Here is a 25,176-nt window from a genome sequence, read left to right as displayed (position 1 = left end):
TGGACTAAGAAAATAACAGAATGGTACCCAAGAGGAGCTAAGAGAAAACTGGAAGACAACAGTGGAGATGGACAGATGAAATTCATGAGTTTGTGGGTAATAAATGGATGGCCATTGCACAAAACAGAAGGAAGTGGAAAGTTGCTGGAGAGGCCTTCATCCTGCAGTGGATTGAAAATGGCTGATGATGATGATAACATAAATACATCGATTGACATCAATTTTAATATCAGTAGATACACCGAAAAACATCGATTTTAGATTGTTTGCAATTGTTGCACCATGTTCGATGAAACTTTTGTTATAATCTATTTTATGTGCCATTTTTAAAAGGATGTGGATTGATATCTTTTTTTGGAGCTTGTGTCTTTAAGTTAATTCAGTGTTTTATATTAAAACTCCTCTAGCATTTATGGTGACAAACGGAAACAATTAAGTCTGGAAATTATACAACAGGTTGATAAGATGAATGAAGTAACATGGCCAAAAGAATATAACAAATGTACTGTCATGCTACATAATTTATCTGTAATACTTAAAAACTAAACTGGGAAAAAATAATTTGAGAGGTGCATGACACTGGAGCACCAATATATTTTAAAAAAGAAAAATTATGGTTTGAAACATGAGGAGCTTGAAACAAAACTTTTCAAGTACACCCATCCCTCAATTTACACAGTGAAGTTTTGGTTTAACACTTTTTATTTATTTTTTATATATACATGGTGTCTCCAAAATATTGGTACAAAAGTTTAGGGGAGGTAGGTAACATCTAAAGCAATGTGAATCGCATAGGAACCGATAACCGGAAACATCACGGGAAAGTAGTAGCAGAGGCACAAGAAGCAGAAATGACACGAGACAGTAATTAGTTGCAAACATTTATTTTACATAATATTAACAACGGAGTACGAGATGGATGCATTTCATGATGTTACAACAGATGCTCGAAGGTTCCACCATGAGACGCGATGCATGTGTGACACCGACGAAGCAAGGATTGGCGGACACGGTCGAACACACCTGGAGTTTCTTTGACAGTAGCAGCAGCACAGACGAGTCTCGCCACGAGATCCATTTCAGTCTCCACAGGCGATTCATACATGATAGATTTGAGGCCCCCCACAGAAAGAAATCAAGGTTCGATAAATCAGGTGAGCGTGGGGGCTAGGCAACGGGTCCACCACCACCAATCCATCAACACCCAAAACGCCTGTTCAAATGGTCACGAACACACATCTTTCATAATGGGCAGGCGCCCTGTCATGTTGAAACCAAATGTTGCGTCTCACATTTGCTGGAACATCGTCAAGTAACCCTGGTAGAACTTGTTCAAGAAAGATCCGATATTTAGCGGAGTTCATGCGCGATGGTAACAGGTATGGGCCGACTAAGCAGTCACCGACCATACCTGCCCACACATTTATTGCGATGCGATGTTGTGCCACGTGGGGGCACACACCGTGTGGGTTGTCATGAGCCCACGCATAAGCATTGTGCTGATTGAATAAGCCTTCCCGAGTGAAATAAGTCTCATCTGTGAACAAAACATAGGCTGGAAAATTCAAGTCCTGAACACTTTCTTGGAGAAACCACTGTGCAAAATCCACCCATCCAGGATGATCATGGGGGAGCAGTAACTGAACCCTTTGGAGGATGAAAGGAGTGTAAGGAATTGTCATGCCACACACGCCGTACACTGCAACAAGACACTCCTAGGGCAGAGGCAACGGCACGTGTGCGTAGTAGGATTATTCTGGACGGCATTCAACACACTTTCTTTCATGGCGGGAGTTCGCGTCGAACGTGGTCTGCCCACGCTACTTCTGTTACCTCTAAGTGACCCATAATCACACAAATTTTGATGCACATGCGCAAACGGTAGTCCGGTACATATCTGTCTGGGAAACGTTCTCCATAAATCCGTTGAGCGGCTCGTCCATTGCCCTCTGCTAATCCATACATTAGGTGCATGTCTGCCAGCTCACAGTTTGTATATCGATGCATGCTCTTCGTGCGGCAACTACCACGCCGTCTATTGACTTACGGTGACTTTCCAATAATGGGTTCCTCTGCGATTCACATTCCTTTAGATGTTACCTACCTCCCCTAAACGTTTGTACCAATATTTTTGAGACACCCTGTATATAAAATACAACAAAACTGCACAGAGCCATTAAAATGTGCTATCGTGCTCAACCTACATCAGAGATACATATAGAAGACTCGATAAAAAATACTCAACATGGCTGAATCAACAAGTCTGAAACAGCTGCCATGCACTTTCTCGCAGAGGCACATGGTACTTTTCTAACGCAATAGCACTGACGACAGATTCATCGTACTCCAGACAAAACTTCAAAGAAGCGTACAGCATAAAATGTTTCCGAAGGTCCACAGTTAACAAGAAGCAAGGAGTTAACTTCCACCACCCTTATTACAACCTATTCTATGCAGGTATCCTGAAGAAGTTCCCGACAAAAAGATCCCAAACCACTTAATGGAAAAAGTAACTTTAGGGAGTCCAAAATCAAATTAAAATTAATTTAAACTTAAACTTGAATTTAAATAACCAATTAATCAACCAATAATAATAATTATTGTTATTATTATCGTTATTGTAATAATCATAACACTTTTGCGACTGTATAGCAAATTTAATGGATTTGGTAGTAGAACACAATCAATTATTGAATAGATCATAAGTCAATCAATCAGGTTGTGTTTAATAATCCATAAATTAAAAAGTTTGGAAAGATCCATAGATATATTCTCAAACTGTTTCCTCACCCGGCAGTGACGAATTTCAACCAAAAAAGAAAAAGAAAATTGTTCCTCTGTTAACAACCATGATGATACAGAATAAAAGATCATTTTCAAGATGTTAGGTGAAACTTACTTTTTGAAGAACTTGAATTTACAGTATTATTGTTTCTTAACTAAATTGAATTTGAATTGTGTTCCTACATATTTATTATATTTTTATATATAAATAAATGTTAAAATTATAATATTGTGTACTGATTTTTTTGGAACCTATCCCCCCATTTTTCATACAAATATAGATTTACATGGTTTCAATTTACACAGTAGTTTTATGGAACTAATCCACCATATAAATTGAGGGATGGGTGTAGTGCTAACAGATTCGTGCATTTAATTTGCCAATATCAGTTCCAGTTTTGTAAAGACTGATTATCCAACTCAAAAAGAGGAATTAGAAACTTCAAATGCAGCAGTGACTGGCTCAAGAGATTTAAGGACAGGAATAACTTTTGCAAAATTTTTTACTGAGAGTCTGATCAGTTGACAAATAAATGGCCACTGACTGGTTGTGTTCTGTATAGTCTTGAAAATATGATCCAAAAGATATTTTTAATCTTAATGAGACAGGTATATTTTATAATTTTCTGCCAAACAAAATATTTGCTGTTCAAGGGGAGTATTATAATAGTGGAAAATTAAGTAAGCAAAGACTCCCTGTTCTGTTATGCTACAATGCATGTGGCAGTACAAAACTGCATCCAATTGTGGTTGGTATATTTTCCAATCCAAGGTGTTTAAAGGAGTTAACCAACTTCCACGCACTTATGAGACCAACTGCAGTACTTGGCTATGTTCAAAATTTTTTCATTCTTGGTATTGAGAGCGTACAGAAAAAATGGCTCCAGAAAAGGGAACATTTTTGTGATTCTAGATGTTTGCTGTTCAACTATCTAGAATTGTCTTTAGTGCCTTAGCAGAATACTGAAGCACTTAAGTTAATGAATATATGGCTGTTGTTTTTACCTCCCAATATCACCAGTTTTATGCTGCCGCTAGATCGGGTATTATGTATAACCTCAAGGGAGCATATAGATCCTGCCTGATAAGTTACTTGATCTGCAACATAGGAGGGAACAGTTTCAACGAAGTGGAATGTCTTGGGTGCTATCTGAAATATTGTTACTGCTCGGGACAGTATTGCATCAGGTGTAATAATTAAATGCTTCAGAAAGAGTAACTTTGCAGAAGACATCATTAAAAAACATGGTCTAGAAAACAAATGTAATTACAATATTGGAGAATGAGCACTTTAAAGGATTTTGGATTTTGCTGGAAAATTTGAAGTTCTTTAAGGTGGAACATAAAATTGCTACTGCAGCAATGGCAACACTAGAAGAGCTGCTAAGTATTAAGCAAAAGAATGAAGTTTTATTACCAGTAATAAAAGTGAAGAAGCATGCACTCAGCCTTCTAAAAAAGATGCCCAAAATGCATTGAATCTAATAGAGAATGTGTTAGCCTGCAGTAACGTTTGATAAAGAAACAGCTGTTGCATTTAATAATGGCTGTAGTGTAGCTAAGAATGCTTCTTGTTCCAGTCACATAGTTCCCCAAGGAGCTGTTGTGGCCACCAAAAAATTCCTCCAACTGCATCGATCATGTGCTATACAAGTGACATCACAAAATGTCACACCCAAAAGTTCATTGACCCCATCCTTCCACCTAGTTGCAGGTCTTCCTTTAACAGCAGTTTTTGGAGTTGGTTTTGTTATGGTCTCTGTGGCATCAGATAATGTGGTGGTATGCCATTGCCTACCACCTGGCCAGATTTTAAAGGGGCTGGCTTGAATCATAGGAAGAGTCATCATGCATCCCACGAGATGCTCTTGACATAAGACAAAAATTGTGCAAACAAAGAACAAAAACAGCAAATTTACTTCATGCCATAGTAGGCTATATGGTTTGGTGGCAGTTTAGTATAGTAGACTTTTATAGGTGGTTAAGAGATTGAAATATGTTTAGAAAGAGAGAGTATGTATATTGCAATTTAAATTAATTTGCTTGTATTGTTTAACTCATCTTTCACATATGTTAGTTTATTAATGTAGTGTTTCTTGGATTTGTCATATGTGTGTATTCCCCCTTTTAAAACTTGTCATAGCATTGTTAATGTTCTAGCAGGAAATATGACCGCAGAATACAGTGGTGCTTGAAAAATTGCATCACTTGAAAAATTCACGAAATTTGGCAATGTATCATATAAGATTTTGATAGAATTACTATATTACAACATCCATGTCTAGCAAGCTCTCTTAGATGATGTCATATGCCATGCATGATTGCATCACCCTAGTGGCAGTATAAATACAGCGCATATGCCATGGGCCCAGTACTCTGCTATTGCAATGACTATTTTCACAATTAACACCACTTAAGAAAAGTACTGCTGTGTTCCAGTACTTGGAATAGCCAAAAGGATTTGCTGTAATCAGTCAACTATACTTTTTCATGATACGGTTGACTGATTACAGCAAATATTACACTTATTGCAAAAATAATTAGAAACTGAAAGTCTAAACAGAAAGAAAGAAAGTGGACATCCACAAATATCTTCTGCAGTGCAGGACAGATTTCTGGTCTGTCTGTGTGTCCAAAACAGAAGATATAGGAGTAAAGGCAAGTACTGCTACAGTATGTAGACACAATTAGCATGTTGCCCAAGGAAAAAAAGACATTTTTTATGCAAAAAAATGAAAGCCCAGCATCTAAAGTGGGCAAAGAGCATGCTAGTTGGTCTGCAGTTCAGTGAAAATGTGTTATATTGTCTGATGAATCAAAATTCAACTTGCATGATTAGACAAAGAAGAGGAGAATTTCATCTGACTGTGTTGTCTCCTCGGTGAAACATTTTGCATCTCAAATGATATGAGCCGTATCACACATAGAGGAGCTGGTCGTCTTGAATTTGTGAAGGGTAAACGAATGCTGAGATGTACAAGGACATTCTTGAGACAAACTCCATAGCCAAGGTCAAGCATGATGGTAGATAAGTACATGTGCTTTGAGTGATTGGAATTCAAGCCCGTGACTGCTAAATATGGTGCTGTTTCTTGTATTCTTTTGATTTTGTGAATTCCTCTGACCATGTGGTTGTCCTGGAGTATAAACAAAAAATTTATTTTATTTTTTTACTTCCCACAATTAGAGATCGCTATGGGCACATTGCCGATTGCATTTTTCAGGATGCCGCTGCTCCATGTCATAGAACAAAAACCATAGGTGCTAGTTTATAAAATTAGTTTTAAATTTATGAAACATTGCACTCTTGCTTAAATAAATGTAATTTATTTTCGTGTCTTTGCTGTCCACAATTGCAAAAATGGTTAAAGGATATATTGCTGTGTAAATATATTTACACAGCAATATGGCCTGACAGTTCAGATCTCAGTCCAGTTGGAACAAAATGGGTGTTTCAGCAATGCAAGATAAACCAAAACACCTAGAAATCAAAACACCTAGATCAATGTTACCTGCAGCTAGAAAGCTGCAGGTAACATTGATCCATGTTTGGTACCATGAGATTTGCCAGGAATACATTCAGAACCTTATTCAGTTGATGCCACAACAATTTTCAGCAGTCACAAAAGCAAGCAGTGGGCCAACAAAATATTATTGTGCACTTTGTTGTGTTTTCTGGTTATATAGCTGCTTGTCCTAGTATGAGCAAAGTAATATATATATCACTGATTCCATAGATTTTTTTTTTCTTATTATATGGACCACAAGTAACATGATGATATTTTGGAGAAAAGTACTTATTTCATTGTATACCCATAAGGCATAAAAGTAAATTTTTCCGAAATTAAGTTTCATATTGCATTTTTCAGGATTCCACTGCTCCACCATAGAGCCAAAACCACAAGTACTAGTTTATAAAATTAGCAGAAGTTTTAAATTTATGAAACATCGCACTCTTGCTTAAATAAATGTAATTTATATTGTGGTCTTTACTATCTTGTTATTATTGTTATTAGTATTATTAGCTGCCAGTATAAGGACAAATGACCTAAAAACGAGACAATGCAATTTTTTGAGCACTACTGTACACACAATTTATAGATGTAATATCTCATACTTAATGCCTTATTTTTCCATAGCACTTAGCCAGTGGTGGTTTTCTTGTATATTAGTATATATTAATGTATATTATCATATTAATATCACTTGTGTCTTCTTATTATTAACTATTATTATTTACTTATTGTTAACTACTGTTCCTTACCAGGAATAGCAGTTCAGTATTAAACTGGATTAAATTTAATTTTTAATTACAAAAGTATAACCATTTATTAATTGTTATGTACACTTATTTGTTGTGTACATTAGTATATAACAGTAGAGCTTAATAAGGGTGTTATAACTGGCTTCCAATTTCAGTTGAGGTTTTTGGCCATGAAGTGTCTGTAAATTGCAAGAATTGCATAAAAAGTCTATATGTTGCTCTTGTTGACCAAATTTTAACTCAAGCCTTTTCCACATGGTGTGGCAGTGAAGGCTTCCATTTTGGTCAATACTAGTACAGTGCAGTGTGGCAGACATTAAGATTTTGTATATATAAAATATATATACATATATATAAATATATATATAAAATGAAATTACTAAAGCGTAGAACTGGGATATTATAAGATTATATTAACCAATCAGATTAATGCCATCTGAGATACGACATTACATCCGTCGTTAAATATATGCAGGAATGAAATAATGTTAAATTGTAAAAATGTAGAAATGTAGAAGATGTCCTGTAGTTTAAAATACCCAAAGCAATCCAAGAACAAACCAGACCCTAGGCAACAATGGTTAAACATAAATATTAAATTCGATAACATTTCTACATTTTTACAATATAACATTATTTCATTCCTGCATATATATATATATATATATATATATACAGAGTAGTTATAAAGTCCTTTTCCATTTTTAAAAATTAATAACTCGAATTAGAGATCATATTTATATATACAGTAGAGTCTTGATTATCCGAGGTAATATGGGCTGAGGGATCCTCAGATAATCAAAAACTCTGAAAACACGGAAGGTTTGGTAAATTATTATTAAATAAACTGGATTTGAATACGTTAACCTGATGATGTACACTGTTTTCAGGTTAGACCTACTTATTGAACATAGACTTTTAAATTATTCAGTAAAACACTTAATTTTATTTACGAATGTTTTATTATAAAAATTACGAGTCATAGACAAGAAAAATGTACACTTACGATCATTAACGCTACACCTTGATATCATAAAAAATTCCTTAATGGGTTTCTGTTTCACAGAAGCTCCTCTCATTTTAGCTGCTATATTTTATAGCACTTAAGTAACAAAACATTGGTGGGTGTGATATCTTCCTGCTGTACAATATGACTCAATAGCATTTAGACCTTCCGTCTGTGTTTTTTTTTTTTTTTTTTTTTTTTGTAGTTTCTGTGTACTCTTCATCGCCATTTCAACTTTCATCTTTTTATTTGTCAACAAGTTTTGATTGTCATCAGTCATTTCCAGCTGTTCATCAGAATTCATCCACTCTTTAATATCCTCTGTAGTAAGTGTCTGAAATATGAAGATTATTGGCTAGTTCTAAAAAAAGTTTCCTCACCTCTTTCAAATTGATTTGCCCACTCGTTTTTGTTGGCTTCATTTTGGAAGCATAAAATATATTTCCAGGATTTAATTAGAGTAGATGTTTTACCATCGTTCCATGCTTCTGCCAACCAGTAAATAACATCCTTGATGTTTATTTTTTTGCTTCTCAACAAAACTGGTCCCTGTTCCAAGATTTTGAAGCAGTTGTTTTAAGAGATGTAGCCTATGATTGCATTTCAGTCTTCAAAACACCTTAATCTAGAGGTTGAAGAAGAGATGTCACAGTAGGTGGCAATAACGGAGCTCTGATGTCACCAAAAACTAGTTCAGTTTTGTCTGGATGGGATGGATCATTGTCTAAAATTAAAGGTGCTGTATGGGAAGTTTCTTTTCATTAAAATATTTTTTGTGCTAGGGACAAATTTCCTCATGAAACCATGTTTTAAATAAACTTGAATCCACCCAAGAGTTTTTTTTGATTTGTGTAGTTAACAGGCAAACATTTTATATTTTTTAAAGCTCAGGAGTTCTTTGACTTTCCGATGAGAGTTAGTTTAAGCTCCCCCGATGAATTTAAACATGCCAGTACCATTATTCTCTCTCATTCTCTCCTTGTTTCATTTATAACCAGGAACTGATTTTTCTTTTCCAGCTGCAAGTGTTTTGGATGGGAGCATTTTGTAATTCAGGCCTGTTTCGTCAAATTGTAAATTTGATCCAAATTCAAATTTTCTTCTTGAATAATTTTTGCTAATTTAGCGGTAAATGTTGCTATTTCTTCTGTACTAGCTGATAACGTTCCCCAGTGATGTTTAGATTTCCAACTCCAAGCCTTTTTTCCCCAACGATCGAACAAACCAATACTTGCGGTAAATTGTTCTTTCCCTTCATTAAAATGCTTATGAAATTCTAAGGCCTTAGCCTGTAAAATTTGTTCAGAAATCGGGCTTTCTTTGTCTTTCATCTGTGTGAACCACAAAAAAAGAGCTTCAGAAGTTTGTGCAAATTCTCCTTTCTTTATTGTTTTTCTGTTCAAATTTTAACCATCACATACAGATGCTCTTTGTGAACACCATTTTTAAATTTATGCTCTCTTTCTCCTCCAGTCACTTCACCAACACCTAAGTCAGTAGCTGGTTTTTTTTTTATTGGTTCTCCTTGATCCAAGCTTTTGATTGCATTTAACTTTATATCTAAAGACACAGCATGCTTCCGTTTTCCACTCATAGTGCTTACACTAACCTAATAAGATGAAACATGACAAATAAAACAATTAGAGTAAAATTATTAAATCTTTAAAATCAGAGAGTAAAAAAGTCATGAAATTAACAAACATAAAAGATCAGAATGCTCAACAGTCAACTGGTGTGAGTTCCTACTCTGTACTTAACTACATACTCATTTCTTTGATCACAAAGTATATATGACTTTTTGATAATTCACCCTGGATAATGCAGAACCTCAGTTAATTGGGACTTGTATAATATTTTTGCATTATAATCAGTATAATGTGGGATTTTTTTAAACAATAAAAATAAAAGTGGTTCAAATTTTGACCACTGGCAGGGATGCAAAGTGTTTAACTAAAAAAAAAAATACACGAAGGTAAATTTTTCGCCAATCTTTATTGATGATTAAATCTCTACATGTCTACTTTTAGTTTCTAATAAGGAATGATAATAATAGGAAGGTAGGAAATTGTGTACTTCAGATTTGAAAGGCTGAAGAGAAGTTTCTGTAAACATGGTGTTTCAGATATCCCCACAACCAGAGGTCTTCTGCAATTAGGTGGGGCAATCTTGCAGGTCAAAGATGTGAAAATGGCAACTGATAATCTGTTCTTCAGTGAAGTTTTCTCATAGGAGTTATTTGACATTATTGTTAATTTAAGGCATAGCATCATCCTACATAAAAGTAATGCTTTCTTCTTAAATCACATTCATTAATCTTTAGGATAAGATTTTTGGACCAAGATATTGTGCGCCATTAATGATGCTTGTTTCAAAATGCCCACAATTGTTAATGGTTTCAAAGAAAAAGGGATCAGTAATATATGTGTTGTAAATCCACACCATACTATAAAATGTAACACACTTGCTGCCACCTGTATTTGAGAGAGTGCATTTGATGTGCTGTAATTTTTGGAATGTTGAGAAATAACAACATTACAAAAATTCATAAATATTGGAAAGTAAAAGTCTGTAATTCATAGCTTAAAAGTAAACACTTACTTTTGGGCTGAGCTGTAAATCAGAACAAAACTCAAATTTTTTCATTTAAAAAGAATTTTTTTATCATAAATTTATTCTATGCACATAAACTAACCTCGGAAAAAAGCAAGAAACAAAAATGTGTACCGCACTATACACAAAAACAAAGCATGTTGCTGCTTATATCCCATAGTTCAATCAGTGTGCCGACAGAATAGAGCAGCTAACTTTATGTGCCTTTACTTTTACACTATTTATATATTGACTGCTTATATGTCATAGCATATGTAGTAGTACCGTTTGACACTTTATTGCATTTGATGCAATCAAGTGTCAAAAGTATAGTGATTTTCAGCATGTGCATGAGGGTTTCTCTACCTCAAAAATGACAATTTGTGCTTATTGCAGATTCATCAAGGTTGAAAATGATTTTCATCTATCCATAGGATGTTAAATAGCCATTCATTTCAGCGTGGGTCTAGTATTATATGCAGACGTTCAATTTTATAGGGAAATAGATGGGGCCTGGCTTTAGGGATTTACACACTATGATCCAGGGAATACCAATCACATGAGATGTATGGCGAGAGCTAATTAAACTCAGTTTGATTTGGCTTGTCGTTGCATCTCAGTTCTTTGAATCACTTATGTGATATTGACAAATGTCCACTCCTAAGTTTAGTTATGTAGACTTCTTTGAAATACTTTATAATCTTTAATACAGTAGACTGTTGAAATAACAGCATCCCAAATAATGGAACATTCAAGCTAACGGCACATTGAGATCGGATGTTTACATACAGTTCAAATGTCTTTCAGTGCTGAAAAAAAGAAAATGGCAAGTTGCGTGATTACTGTATTTGTTTATGTTCGCCATTTTGAAAGTGAATTCTGTACTGATCTCACAGATTATACTGCTGTTTTACATTTATTTTAAATTAAAAACCCCTCACTATGACTCCTAAAGTTAATAAACCACGTACAGAGAAGAAAAGAACAACAACATTAAAGCTTAGTGACAAACTTGATATAATCCAAACTATTACATAATTAGTCACCCAGAAAGTTAATTCATATACCCATGTATTGTGCCCGTAAATTGCATGTGATTTGCCTCTTTTACTGGACGAACCCATTTCTGGGTGGGGGGGGGCCTTACTATTTATGCTTGAGACCGACTAACTCAGCCACGAAGTGAGAAAAGCCCATAAAAGTTCCTCGCATCATGAACGGGATTTGAACCTGGGCCTTTTCCACCCGGTGTGGGGAGGACAGTAACTATACCACTGTGCTACCGTGCAGACTATACTTGATGTAATAAAGAAAATAGAACGGGGCAGGGCATAAGCAGGAGTGTATTAATTGCAGAATATAACATTGGATTGTCAACATGTTTATGTTTTTTATGTGCTGTTAATAAAATTGCATTCTTAATCTCTCTGTTTCTTATTTAGCCTCATTATTTTTGCACTAAATGTATTAAAAATAAAACTTTCTAGATAATGGAAAAGTCAAAATAATGGCACTTTGAATCCCTGAAAGTGCCATTATTCTGAAAGTGTACTGTACTGTTCTTCTCAAACAAGAAGGCCTTGACACACTCTGATGGTTGCAGTAAAACAGACTTGATTGGAATTGATTACTTAAGTTAGGGCTGCAGCTTCAAGTTTTTATCTTGACAGTGAAGAATAAAACTGCTATGAGCAGTTTTTTATATGAATGAAAAAGTTAATTTGTTTATTAAAGTGAATAAATCACTTAACCACATGATCAAATTTCAAATAATTTTATTATTTAAAATACAAAAAATATAAGCACTGATTACAATGCAAAACACCTGTTTTGATGCAACCTATACCTTTCAAGTTATTAATTTTTAAAAGTGGGAAAGGACCTTGCCCTGTATATTGTTTTGTGGTGTAGTGAATGATATAAATGTTGATAGACTAGTTGAATAACTAGTCAATGAAATTTTTTTTATTTCTTTAAAACAACTTATCTGTTGAGATTTATTTGTTCCATTACTCTGATATTTGCATTTGATGAAAAGGATAATTACATTTATTTAATTTTTGTTTTTAGTTTTGCTTTTCTGTCCATTTAAAAGTGATGAACAAATGGAGGAGTTTACAACTTCATTTGTTCATCACTATGATATCATATTTGGTTCCTAATCTTCCAGAGTAAAAATTTAGCCACTAGTCTTTATTCATGTATTTCCATTCAGTTGTAGAATTTTTCTTCGCTTTCAAAAGATCTCATTTATCACCATGTTTCAGTTAGAATCGGTCAGTCTTCTCTCATCAGGCCATCTTGGGTTGCTATTATTGCCGACCTTAACTTTTTATTAATTAATTAAATATTAATTATGTGTTACTTTATCTTTACCAAGATTTTTTAAAATTTAAGTTATAGATTCATTTAGCATTTAAAATTTTATTTGGTCAGTAAATCATGTTGATTAAATAAATAAATTTTTAAAAGAAATCCCTAGAACTTTGTAATGTAAAATAGTAATTTATAATTCAAAAATTAATTTCAGTTATGTGTTGTATAATCTAAAACTGTGTGTTATTTTCTCTGTTTATTTTGTAGACTTGAATCAGAATCCCAAAGTGGATTCACAAACATCATTAGCAAATAAATTAATTTAATGTACTGCTTGTGCCATGTGTGGACAGTTTTGTAGGTTATTAATTATTATTATTATTTATTTTTTTAAAATTCATCTGGAGTACACTTTCATTTAATATTCTTTTATATATGTGTGTGTTTTGTTTATAACATTATTTATATATTATTATTATTTTTTTTTTCTTATTTTAGAGTTGGGAGGAGCTGTGCAACTCTCAGGAGTCCTTCGGATATTATTAGACCCAGAGAACATGCTAGCCACAGTAAATGTAAATCTATAACATATTTATTAGTTCACTTATAATGAATTTTTTATATATTTTTAAAATTTTATCTGGATGTAGAGATGCTCTGATAGGCTCTCGCTGACAAGGATTATCATTGTTCTGTTAAATATGTGAAACCTCATCATTTTCTATCAAGAAGTAGAGAATGAAATTCATGCCCATTCTTCACTAACACATAGATATCCTTATACAGGTCAAATTCCAAATCAACAAACTCCACAATAACAAAATTTTCAGAATAGCAAACAACTTTTTTGTGTTTGAAAGAACTTATTATAATAAAATTAATTCCATACCTATGCAAAAACAAACATTGACATAGTTCTTGTAGATAGGTACAGGGTAAATACTTTGGCTGGTTTCAGGCTCAATGGCGCTGCCAAACGACGTTTAGGTGTTGCCTGAAGTTCAGCGTAATAACCCATTATGAAAAAAAAAATAAGGCATGGATTGTAAGAAAGAAAATATCAAGTATTGCCTTTTTTTTTTTTTTTTTTTTTTTTTGCCCTATACAGAGTTATGTATATGACAAAAAAAAAAAAAAAAAAAAGAAGAAGCATACTGTACCATATGTAGTAGTAGTTGTAGAGGCATGTGATGCAAGAAAGCAAACTTGTGTTGCTTATGTAGCACCAGCCAAAAAAAAAAAAAAAAAAAGAGCCATTTCACACATCTATTCCCTCTAAACGTTTGCTCAGTTCCTTTTCTGAACTGTCTTTTCTCAATTTGAATTTAGGCCCCCTCAGATTCGGAATCTGAGCAAGAGGAAGGATCCCATCAGAATTGAGCCTGCTGAACCCATTCATGGCCTTAAACGCCTCAATCAGGTGCCTAATATCCAGATGTTGCAATTTGCAGAACTTAAAGCCTTTCTTTGTAAGACCACCCTTTCATTCTCTCACCAATCTTGTTGCCCTTCAATGTACTCACTCAAGCAACTACACCCTTCCTAAAATTAGGCTTCCAGACCTGTATGCAGTACTCAAGGTGTGGCCTGACCATTGCCTTATACAGAGGGATAATCACTTCCTTTTCCCTACTAGCAAAATTCCTGTATATCGTTGACAATACCCCATGACTTGCTCTGGTGCCTGACTGCGCTGCTCAGAAAATTTCATATGACTGCACAATTACTCTCAGGTCTTTCATTTTGTACCACTCTAAGTGTAGTACCACACGGTTGGTATGCTTCTCTAGGGTTACTTCTACTCATAGGCAGTACTTTGCATTTGTCAATGTTAAACTTCAGTTGCCACTTCTCATCCCATCTGCCCAAATTTTCTAGATCCTGTTGTGATAGCACACTGCCATTACTGTTGTTAACAACCCTGCTAACCTTATTATATTTAATTAGAATTATTGCAGGTTACAAGGTGATTTAATTAATTTTTTTTATTTTGCTGACCATTAAAATGTACAAAAAAATGAAAAATGATGACGATTCACATTGAAAGAAAAATTGTCATTTTTCTTTCAATGTGAATCGACATAGGAAAAAATACACCGGAAGAAGAAAAAGTGATGTTGTTCCTTCAACATTGTCTACAATTTTAAAAGATGGTAAAAATATTGAAGATAAGATTAAAGAGAGCCTTGGAAGATTTGAAGTGCATTACGTGATGACACTGATAAAGCTTTTTTTTTTTTTTTTTTTCTCATGGTTACAAAATGTTTGGTCAAGAAATATCCCAATTAGTGATCCTGTAACATGTGAAAAGGCATAGATTTTGGGAAACTTTAGGATACTATAATATTCATGTAAGTGTTGAATGGCTCCGAAGGTTTTGAGAATGATATAGAATAGCTTCCAGGGCAGTCTGTGGAGAACAGAATGTTGTACCACAGGATCAAGATAATGAATTGTGTACTAGTGCAATTAAAAGGATAATCATGGAAAACAATATCAATGATATTTGCTGATGAGATGGGGATGTCTTATCAGTTACTTCCACATCATACACTCAATTTAATCTGTGCAGAGGAAGGATTACCACATTTAATTGTCTTGTTTTGCTGCAGTGTTCTGCAATTGAAAAGCTGAAATCATTGGACGATATGCAAATCCATGCTATTCTAATAATGTTCGAACACTTAGCTGCGATTATTGTGCAAACAAACGTGTTTGAATGAACCGAGCAATATTTAAGGAATTGCCAAAAAAAATCTTGGGTGCTCAAGTGAAAACACAAAAAGGAAAAATCTTTCTTGATTGATAATTGCCTGGCACATAATTTGACATTTGTATTTGAAAACGATAAAGTTGAATTTTTACCTCCAAATTGTAAAGCAGTTGTCCAACCCTTGGACTTAGGAATCATGCATGCATTCAAAATGCATGACAGGAGTCAGCGTATCAAAAAGCTATTACTAAAATTAGTTTCAGAGAATAATGAAAAAATGGATGTTAAGGAAGCATGTGATATGATCTTTGCAGCATGGTGGTCCATAAAAGAGTCAACCATATTGAAGTGATGGAAAAAGAAGACTTCATTTCTTGCAAATAATAGTTGATCTTGAAATACAACTCTAATAGAGACTACTGGAACGGAAGTGGAATATGAAGTTAGAGAAGTGTAAGATTCTATAGTTGTTGTCACAGGAGTTCTGAACATAGTTAATTATGAAAATTACATGGAAGCAGATGACAATTTATCGACTGTGAGGGAGTTGACTGATCAAGAAATTATTGAAAATGTACAAGCATCTTCATGTAATGCTTACATGAGGTTTGAGAGTGAAGTAGATGATGAAAATGTTGTTGAGCCACCTACGAAGAAATTTTAGTCTCAAAAGTTTAAACAGCCTGAAAAATGTTCATGCGTATTTGTCCTCTACTAATGATGTCCCAGAAAATATTTTTCAGCAGTTAAAAAAAAAAAAATGGCATCAAAAATTTCATTTTTAATTGCGCTACTAAAAATGAGACATTTGAAAATAGCAGACTCCTTGATCAAAAAATAAAATTTTGTAATGATTATTAGCATTTGCATGACTATGTTAAAATAAAATTAATTTATTTCTTTTCTTTATTTAGTATAATGGAGTAATTTGTATAAGCCCAAGAGTTTTGTAATAACAAGATTTAACCTATATTTGCTTTTACATGCTGTTGCAAAGAAGAATATAAACTTATATCTTCTCCTAAATTAGAGTTTGGTTTTTATTCATTTTTAACAATTCCTTGTAACAGTGCTGAGTGTGAAAGAATATTGAGGCAGGTTAAAAAACAAAAACTGAGTTCAGGTCTTTCTGAAGCTTTGCAAAATCCTCCTGACATCCAAGTCCATATAGCAGGGTTATTGTTATGAACAAAACTTTGATTTGCCATTTCTGAAGAAGGAAAAGTCTGCAACAGTATCTTTCTTGAAGCAATCAAAACCAGTTGATTGAAAGGCGCTTCCGTAGCCAGGTGGGAAGTAGCAGCAGTGCATAGCACAAGCTTCTTGATTAGACCGGGGTTCGAGCCCGTCACCACCAAATACGGAGGATGTGGAAAGGTCAGGGAATGACCACCGCATATCCTGGAGCAATATGGCCTTAGTTGCTGATGCTCCTAAAAACCAAATAATAAACAAAACCAGTTGATGTTTAATAGGACATCCACACAAAAAAAAGTTAGGTAAGCTAATGTTTAAAAATATACTGTACTGGTAAACAATCCTGTGTATTTATATATTAAAATACATAGGAGTATGTATTTTGACTTAGGTATATAAAATACATACTGTGTACCATTAGAGTATGCTTTTAAACCTCCTGCACCTGATCTCCCAACGTTTTGAAAGTTAGAAGTTGGCAGCTATGTATAGTAGATCAAAATGATCTGTCATCTCATCTTCAAAGTCAGCAATTAGTATTTGTAAGATCAAGTATTGCAAGGAAGCAGACTTTTCGCATCAGCTAAAAAAACGTTTTTATTAAAATAAAATTAAAACAACAAATAAAACTAAAACAACAAATAAAACAAAACAGATTATCCTTACTATTCACATTCCCGCAACTATCTATCTAATTCTGCTTTGAACTTTGCCTCAACTTGCCACCTAGTGGTGAGTCCTGGCTCTCATTTTACTTCCGGTATCTTATACATCTCAATCAGAGCAACACCCCCCCCCCCCCTCCCTTCCCTAGATATAAGATGTAGAACCACTTAAGGTAGTGGGCATGCTGTCTTTTTTAGGCTTGGGGCCCAAAATAGATTAACTGCGAAAGGTTGTTGGCCACAAAACCAATTTCTTGCCACTAATTATGCATTTTCTGAAATATAATTTAATTTTTATTTACATTTGTATTTACAGGGTTTTTTTTTTTTATTTAACATTTAATAATTAAATATGAAAACCCACTAATTATTTCATAATACTAATAGCATTTCTATTATACAGTTAGAATAATATTTCTAAATTGTGAGAAAGATATATAAAACATGAGAAAGAAATATAGAAAAATCTGTTATTAAAAATGGATGTTTTCAAAAGTCATTGCGAAACTATATTTTGTCATACAACACTTTTAAACTCGGGACACATTGCAGTTGAAGGCTGAATACATTGCTGCAGGTTGTGATAGAGTGGACCATGGGTTGGACATACCATGGTTTAAGGGATAGGTTATACCTCCAATGTGGACATATTGGAGCAGAGCCACATTCTGTTTAAGTATTAAGGTAAAAATTATGTGAGTAAAATTATAAACTTAATTCAGAATAAATTAATATAATTCAATATATTTGTGAATTCTTTTTTATTGGTTCCAAACAATTCAGAAAAGCTACTTTTTTTTTAAATTGTGATTTGATTTTTGGCAGTAATTTCACTGAAATTTTGGGAAGTCAAGCCAAGTCAAAATAAGACTAAATTAATATTTCAAAATATTGATGTGTGAAGTTTTCAATTTTATCATTTTTTAAAATTCTGCAAAAAAAGGGTCTTAATATTTTACCTCGGACATTTGTGTCATATTAAGAATGGTGACCCTGTTCTGCCAATTTTCATGATAATCAAATAGGTGCATCCACTCTAATTTAATATACTGTAAAAAATTACATAATGATATTTTACTGTACATTTGGATTGACTGCTAGTTACTGTCCTGTTTGTACTGACTGTTTTTTAGCTTTTTGTTGTGCTAATTATGTTACACTTTTTGCCTCAAATACTAGTGGGCTCTGCTATTAATTATATTAAATTGTATTTTCAGCATTTAACTATATATTTATGTTTTTACTTATTTTTTATTTTTTTTCAGAAATCAGAAAAAACTGATTTTTTGATCTATTTTTACAAACACTGTATGCATGTTTTGATAGCACCACTATTAGCCAATACAGCTGAAGAAAAGCCAAGTAAAGGTAATATTACTTCTCATATCATATCTAAAAATGACATTATTAAACATAGTTTGAATTATTTAAAGTAGTTTTGGTTGTATAAATGTATCCACTTTGCTTATTGGAGACTTGATGTGGTGGAACCCATGTTTAGTCTCCAGAGCTCAGTTCAGGTCAACCCTTCCCCATCATGCAGTATGACTAATGACTTTTGAGGTTATGATGGACTTCATGGCGAGATCCAATCTTCCTTACATTTTGAGGGTACAGCTCTAAAACGGTGTTTGCAGGTTAGTAGTTAGTACACTGGACTGAACTTATTGATAACTCTTTAGGAGGCTTCTGGATCAGCTAGTGTATAATCTTGCTACCTCTACTCAGCCAGATAGTGACTGGAGGGGGTACGAGTAGTATGTATGCAGGGGGGGGGTATTATGGAGGCCACGTTATGTCAAGGATCTGGGTATATTCTTACTGTGTGTATGCCAAATCCAAAAATTTCATTACTTCATACATGTCCCCCCCCCCCACTTTTTCTTACTATATTATTGAATACATCATGAATTGTCAAACTAATAAAGTAAGCTTATCTGCAAAAAGATCTAAACTTCCCAAACACTTCCTAGTTCATTTCACAAATATACGTGGTCTTGATTCTAATCTCAACAATGTCAATTTCCACTTGCAGTCTGCCAAACCCCATGCACCTTTTCTGACAGAATCTGTTATCAGTTGATTCAACTACTGCTCATCTCAGTTGCCCAAATTATTCGCTGTATGATTCCTTTTGCCTCAAAGGTGGTACTTGTGCATATGTCTGTTCTGAAATTCATCTGTTGTCTCTACCGTTCTTCCAACTCCACTAATCACTTGGAGCTCTTTGACTTCCTGTCTTTGCAACTTGACACTTTCTCCAGTCCAACTTTCCTAACAGTGTAATAATCTTCCTTGGTGATTTTAATGTTCACCAGCTGGCTTTCGTTTTCTAGTCACACCGACCCAGCTGGTCGAGATGCTGAGGCTTTTGCAATTACTAATGACCTCACACAGATTTCATTTACCTACAAGAATGAACTCACGTTCATTTACCTACAAGAATACCGGATAATCATAACCATACAGCCAACAGGCTTGATCTTTTTCTCACAAACAACCCTTTAAGTACACAGTCGAAATGAGTGGATCTTTAGGCACCTCAGATCACGACTTGGTGATTGTCTCTTCTCTAAAGGAGTCTTTATCTCATGCTATTCCCAATCTCGTGTTATTTGGCATTACAAGGATGCAAAATGGGATGACCTGCAAGATTTCTTTTTCTTTGTCGGATTACTGTTTCAAAACTTCTGATGTCAATGTTTGCTCAGATCGTGTTAGTGAAATTATTCTTCCAGCAATGGAATCCTTTATCCCACACTCCACTTTAAAATCTCGTCCTTTATCTAACCTTGGTTTTCCAATAAATGTGCTAAGGCTGTTCAAGAGAAGAATGTTGCATAATGAAGAATGTCGTAATTGGCTTGTTTCCAATTCTTCAGTTTCATTTTCCGCCTACACCAAAGCTTGCAACAATTGTAAAGCAGTCGTTAATTAGTCCAAACTAGGTTTTGAACAGGCTAAGAGTAGAAAACTTGCTTCTTGCCCTAATGGTAGCCGAGCATTCTGGTCTTTTGCCAAAGCAATTGGCAGCAATTTTTGCCCATCCCTACTCCCACATTTGTCAAAACCAGATGGTTCTGTTGTCACTTCAGCCAAGGATAAAGCTGACCTGCTAGCATCCTGTTTTTCTTCCAACTCCTGTATTAATGATCTTGGTAAAACACCTCCCACCATTCCCAACATGCTCTACTCAATGCCTTCTGTGGTCTTCTGTCAAAAGTATGTCAGAAGGATTTTGATGAATCTCTATGCTAAGAAAGCTCCAGGTGCTGATGGTATTTCTCCACTTGTTCTCAAAACCTGTGCTCCTGAACTTACTCCTGTTCTTTGCTGCCTTTTTTCACTTTTTTATTCCAAAAACGTTTTTCCTTCTGCTTGGAAATTTGCTCATATCAAGCCAGTTCCTAAAAAGGGTGACAAATCCCTCCCATCCAATTATCGTCCCATTTCAATTACTTTTACTCTTTCTAAAGTAATGGAGAAATCAATTAACCGCCAACTCTTAAACTGCCTAGATTCTGTCTTATGTTACCTATTTATGGACAAATTCAACGGAAAAGTTCGGCGAAACACAAGCAGTTGCTCTTGACATCTCAAAGGCTTTCAATCATGTTTGGCATAAAGGTCTTCTAAATAAGCTTCCATCTTATGGTTTGGCAACTTTTTTTTTTTTTTTTTTTTTAAATTGGTTATCCAGTTTTTCTCTCTGATCGCTCACTGAGGGTGATGGTAGATGGCTTTCTGTTTTCTAACTTCTCCACTAATGCCGGTGTTCCCCCATGGTTGAATTCTTTCCTCACTCTTTTTGTCTTATATATTAATGACCTTCCATTGACTGGAAATCCTATCCATAGTTTTGCCAATGATAGCACATTGCATTCGACTTTCCATTTTGAGAAACTTTGCCCTGCTCAATCAGCTTCAACTTCTCAAATATCTGCTTCTATTTCCTTAAATGCCGATCTCCAGGTAATTCTCCAGTGGGACAAAGGCAACTTAGTTGATTTTAATCCTTCTAAAACTCAGTCTTGTCTTATATCTCGCAAAAAGGATTCTTCTGCTTTTATGCTTATCTTTGGTGACCCCCACTCGACGCTGATAATGCGTTCCGGAAAAAAGTGTGCTGAGTGAATCCGCACTAAGCAAGCGGCGCATTCCATTAAGGTAACATACGTATTTGTGGGTTGCGATCGGTGCCATAGGATATTTCCTAATCAATAATAAATGGTAGTGAAAAGAAGCACAAATGTCGGTCAAAATATTTAATATTCAAATATTTGTACATATAAAATAGTTTGCATTACATACGTATATAATTATTTGGTAACTAATTACGTATCAAAATTAAACTTAAAATTCCAATTAAAATCATGAATTTAATCATGAAAAATATGTCGATTTTGCATTGTACTTCCGGGTAAGCTAAAAGGGGTTTTAATTTTAAATCCCCCACAGCGTTACCACCCAACAATAAAGTCAACTGATCCTTCGCCGCTTTGAAACCTGCCATGTTTTTTTTTTTTCTTTTTCAATATGAAACTTCTTTTAGGCATTCGTTTCCAAAAAAAATCCTGCTTCATCTATGTTAAAAACTTGTTGAGAGAGAAGTATAACACATAATACCCCTCTTCAACAATTTTAACAACTATTTTTTTGAAAGTTTTGGTTCCTTGATCTGCACTTGCGGCTTCTCCCTTGATTTTAAATCTATTCAACCAGCCCTTACTAGTCTTAAATGGTTCCACTTATTTCTTTTTTTTAGGCGAGTTTTCTTCAGATCATCATATAGGCTAATCTCTCTCTCTCTTTTTTTTTTTTTTTATATCATATTTAATATAACTGAATTCTGCATTGGATATTATCTTCAATAAAATTAGTTAGTCTCTCCATTTCAATCCTGATAGCTGACCTCTTCCTAGTTTCTTGCAGTGGAACAGCTGTCTTTTCTGCTGGTAAAATTATTTATTTTTTATAATTGTTCCTACAGTTAAACTTGCCAGTCCTAAATTATGGCACACATCTTCTTGTCATTGATCGGAATCAATTCGCTTCAAAACATATAATTTAATTTTCAAATTCAGTCTCTTTCTTACATTTGTAGTCTTCATACTGCATGCAGACATTGTTGCTTTTTCATTCTTATCCGCCATTATTAACTCTTTGAAAATGTAACTGCGTTGGTTGCATTAATTATGAAACAACGTTCGAGTAAACTGTCCGTTACGCATGATGTCTCATACTGTACTGAGTGGTGACTAGACTTCGGATAAATGCATACAACGCAAATATTACAAGCAATATACTTGATCATTTTTTAAAATGTTGATCTCGGAACTGCGTAACAAGTCACCATAGTGCAATTAAATTTAGCGTGCAAAAAATTTCAGAGCATGGGAAAATTTCTCAGGTCGGCGTGGGAAACGTTTTAATGCTGTTTTGCTATTCATTTTCAAGCTATTGACTTCATCAAATGAAACGATTTTGTTAAATATGCCAAAAATTCGATCTGTAAAAGAGCGTTATAGTGATTTGTGACAGCGTTATAGTCAGATAGGGGTTATAATATAAGAACAGCGTAAAGCGAACCACGTTATAACAAGGCCTGCTGTATCTCTTTTGGGGGATTACCTTGACTTCTAATTTCTCTTGGTACAAGCACATTACAAATATTGCTTTCTCTGCATCTAAAAAACTTGGTTTTGTCTTTCGCTTTCGGCGTTACTTTTCTTCCAAACAGCTGTTCACTTTGTACAAATCGCAAATCCACCCTACCATGGAATATTGTTTCCACATCTGGGGTTGTGCCCCCAAAGCCTCTCTCAGGCTTCTCGATTCCATTCAGAAGAGGGCAGTTAGGTTAATCGATGACTCATCCCTAACTGAGTCTCTCCACTTGCTGTCTCATAGACATACTGTTTCTGCTGCATGCCTTTTCTACAGATACTTCCATGGGCACTGTTCTTCTGAATCGGCTTCTATAATTCCCCCTGTCTCTCTTTCAAAACAGTCTGAACACATGCTGTCACCAGCCAACATCCATTTATTGTCCAAATTCAAACTCACAGAACCAACTTTTTCATCTTCCTCGTTTATTCATTCAACTGCTTTTTTCTGGAACAGCCTTCATACATATTTCCTAAAAATTACAGTCTACAGAAGTTCAAGTCTAATGTCAAAAAATATCTTCTTTCGTATTCTCCAACCCAAGCACAGTACTAAGTACTATAGGTTCTATTACCTCTCGTGTTTGGGGGTTTTTTTTAAAAAAAAAAAAAAATCCTTTCTCTTAATTGGGTTGCTTAATTTATCAGTATTAATGGCTTCTCTAAATATTTCCCATATAGAGAAATCATTCTCAAGAGTTAGTATTAAGTGGCAAATGATGCAACAGCAGCAGCAGCAAAAAAATAAAATAAAATAAATAAACATCTCTCACAACGCCTGTCCAACCCTCTAATAATTTTTTTAGTTCTTTAAATTTATTCAAATTACCCACTTCCACGTCACTAAATGAAGGGTTTTTCTAGCAATCAACTGCCCTCAGGCTGAAAGCAAATTTCTGCACATTTATCCAGCAACTATGATTCCTCAGTTTAAATTTATGCTCCCTCCTGAATGTTGTCTGAGCAAGCAGCAGGATGACAACAGCATTTTGCTTGCTTAATTCATTCAAATTAAGTGCCTCAATCAGATCTCCTTGCAGGTGCCTAATTTCCAGATGCTGCAATTTGCATAAATGAAGCCCTTTCTTGGTAAGAGTACCCTTTTGTTCCCCTCACTGTCCTTCTTTGCCCCCATTCCATCTGATCGATGTCCTTGCTAAAATGAGGCTACCGGACCTGTATGCAGTACTCAAGTATGGCCTAATGATTGTTTTAAAAAAAAATGGGTTAACCTTATTCTTGCTGGCCCTTTAGTGATCTTTGAGCATAATAGATATCCAATTGCAGATCGATCTGCAGTTGCAAATACTCTAGGGCAGGGGGGGTGGCCAATGAGTCGATCCCGACAAATTTTAATACAGTCATCCCTCAATTTGTGCACCTTGTGCAATGAAATTTTTGAGATGGTAGATCGCGGCACATTTTGAAGGAAAAAAGTAGATTGCATCACAAGTTAAAGTTGGCCACTCCTGCTCTAGGGCAACGGTTGGCAGCCTTTTTTGAGTGAGGAGCCATTTTTGATCTTATTAAAAATGAGAGAATCTGAAGAGCTGCGCCTCAGCTCAAGCTGGGGGGGGGGGTGTTAAGAAATGGAATGGAGTGGGAAGGAGTTTTATTTAAAAATATATATGTATTGAAATATTATTTATTAATATTGAAAAAAACGAAACAAACATCCAATTCGGTACGAATTAATGTGACTTTTGCTGCTGAAATTCTTAAGTGAGTCTCTCAGACGAGTATGTGTTAATTTTCATCTTTAAACATGCTGAGACTCACATTGTTCACACAGTTTCTTGATTTATTTTTAATATAGTTCATGTTCAAAAATATTTGCCGCAGAAATATGTCAAACCCAAAACAGAGGAGTCCAAACACAAATATTTTCAAATTTATATACTTGTACGGTAAACTACTCTATGCATTGAACAAAATTTGGCCTTGCTTTTTCAACTCATTTATCACCGTTCATTTGT

At 34.7% G+C, this 25,176-nt stretch overlaps 1 protein-coding gene across 1 annotated transcript in view; it reads left to right on the top strand.

Annotated features, from left to right (window-relative positions):
• Nucleotides 1-25,176, top strand: part of flfl (serine/threonine-protein phosphatase 4 regulatory subunit 3 flfl) — a 283,664-nt gene that overhangs the window by 196,736 nt on the left and 61,752 nt on the right. Inside the window, exons 11-12 of the mRNA XM_090376738.1 lie at nt 13,458-13,534; nt 18,800-18,902. Coding sequence (XP_090232864.1) covers nt 13,458-13,534; nt 18,800-18,902 — 180 coding nt within the window. The remainder of the gene's footprint in view (nt 1-13,457; nt 13,535-18,799; nt 18,903-25,176) is intronic.

This window comes from Mastigoproctus giganteus, chromosome 6 (assembly GCF_048544385.1).
Source record: "Mastigoproctus giganteus isolate SK-2022 chromosome 6, ASM4854438v1, whole genome shotgun sequence".
In the NCBI taxonomy this organism is placed as follows: domain Eukaryota; kingdom Metazoa; phylum Arthropoda; class Arachnida; order Uropygi; family Thelyphonidae; genus Mastigoproctus; species Mastigoproctus giganteus.
Note: the sequence above shows the minus strand (reverse complement) of the source record. Positions and strands in the feature narration are given on the sequence as shown.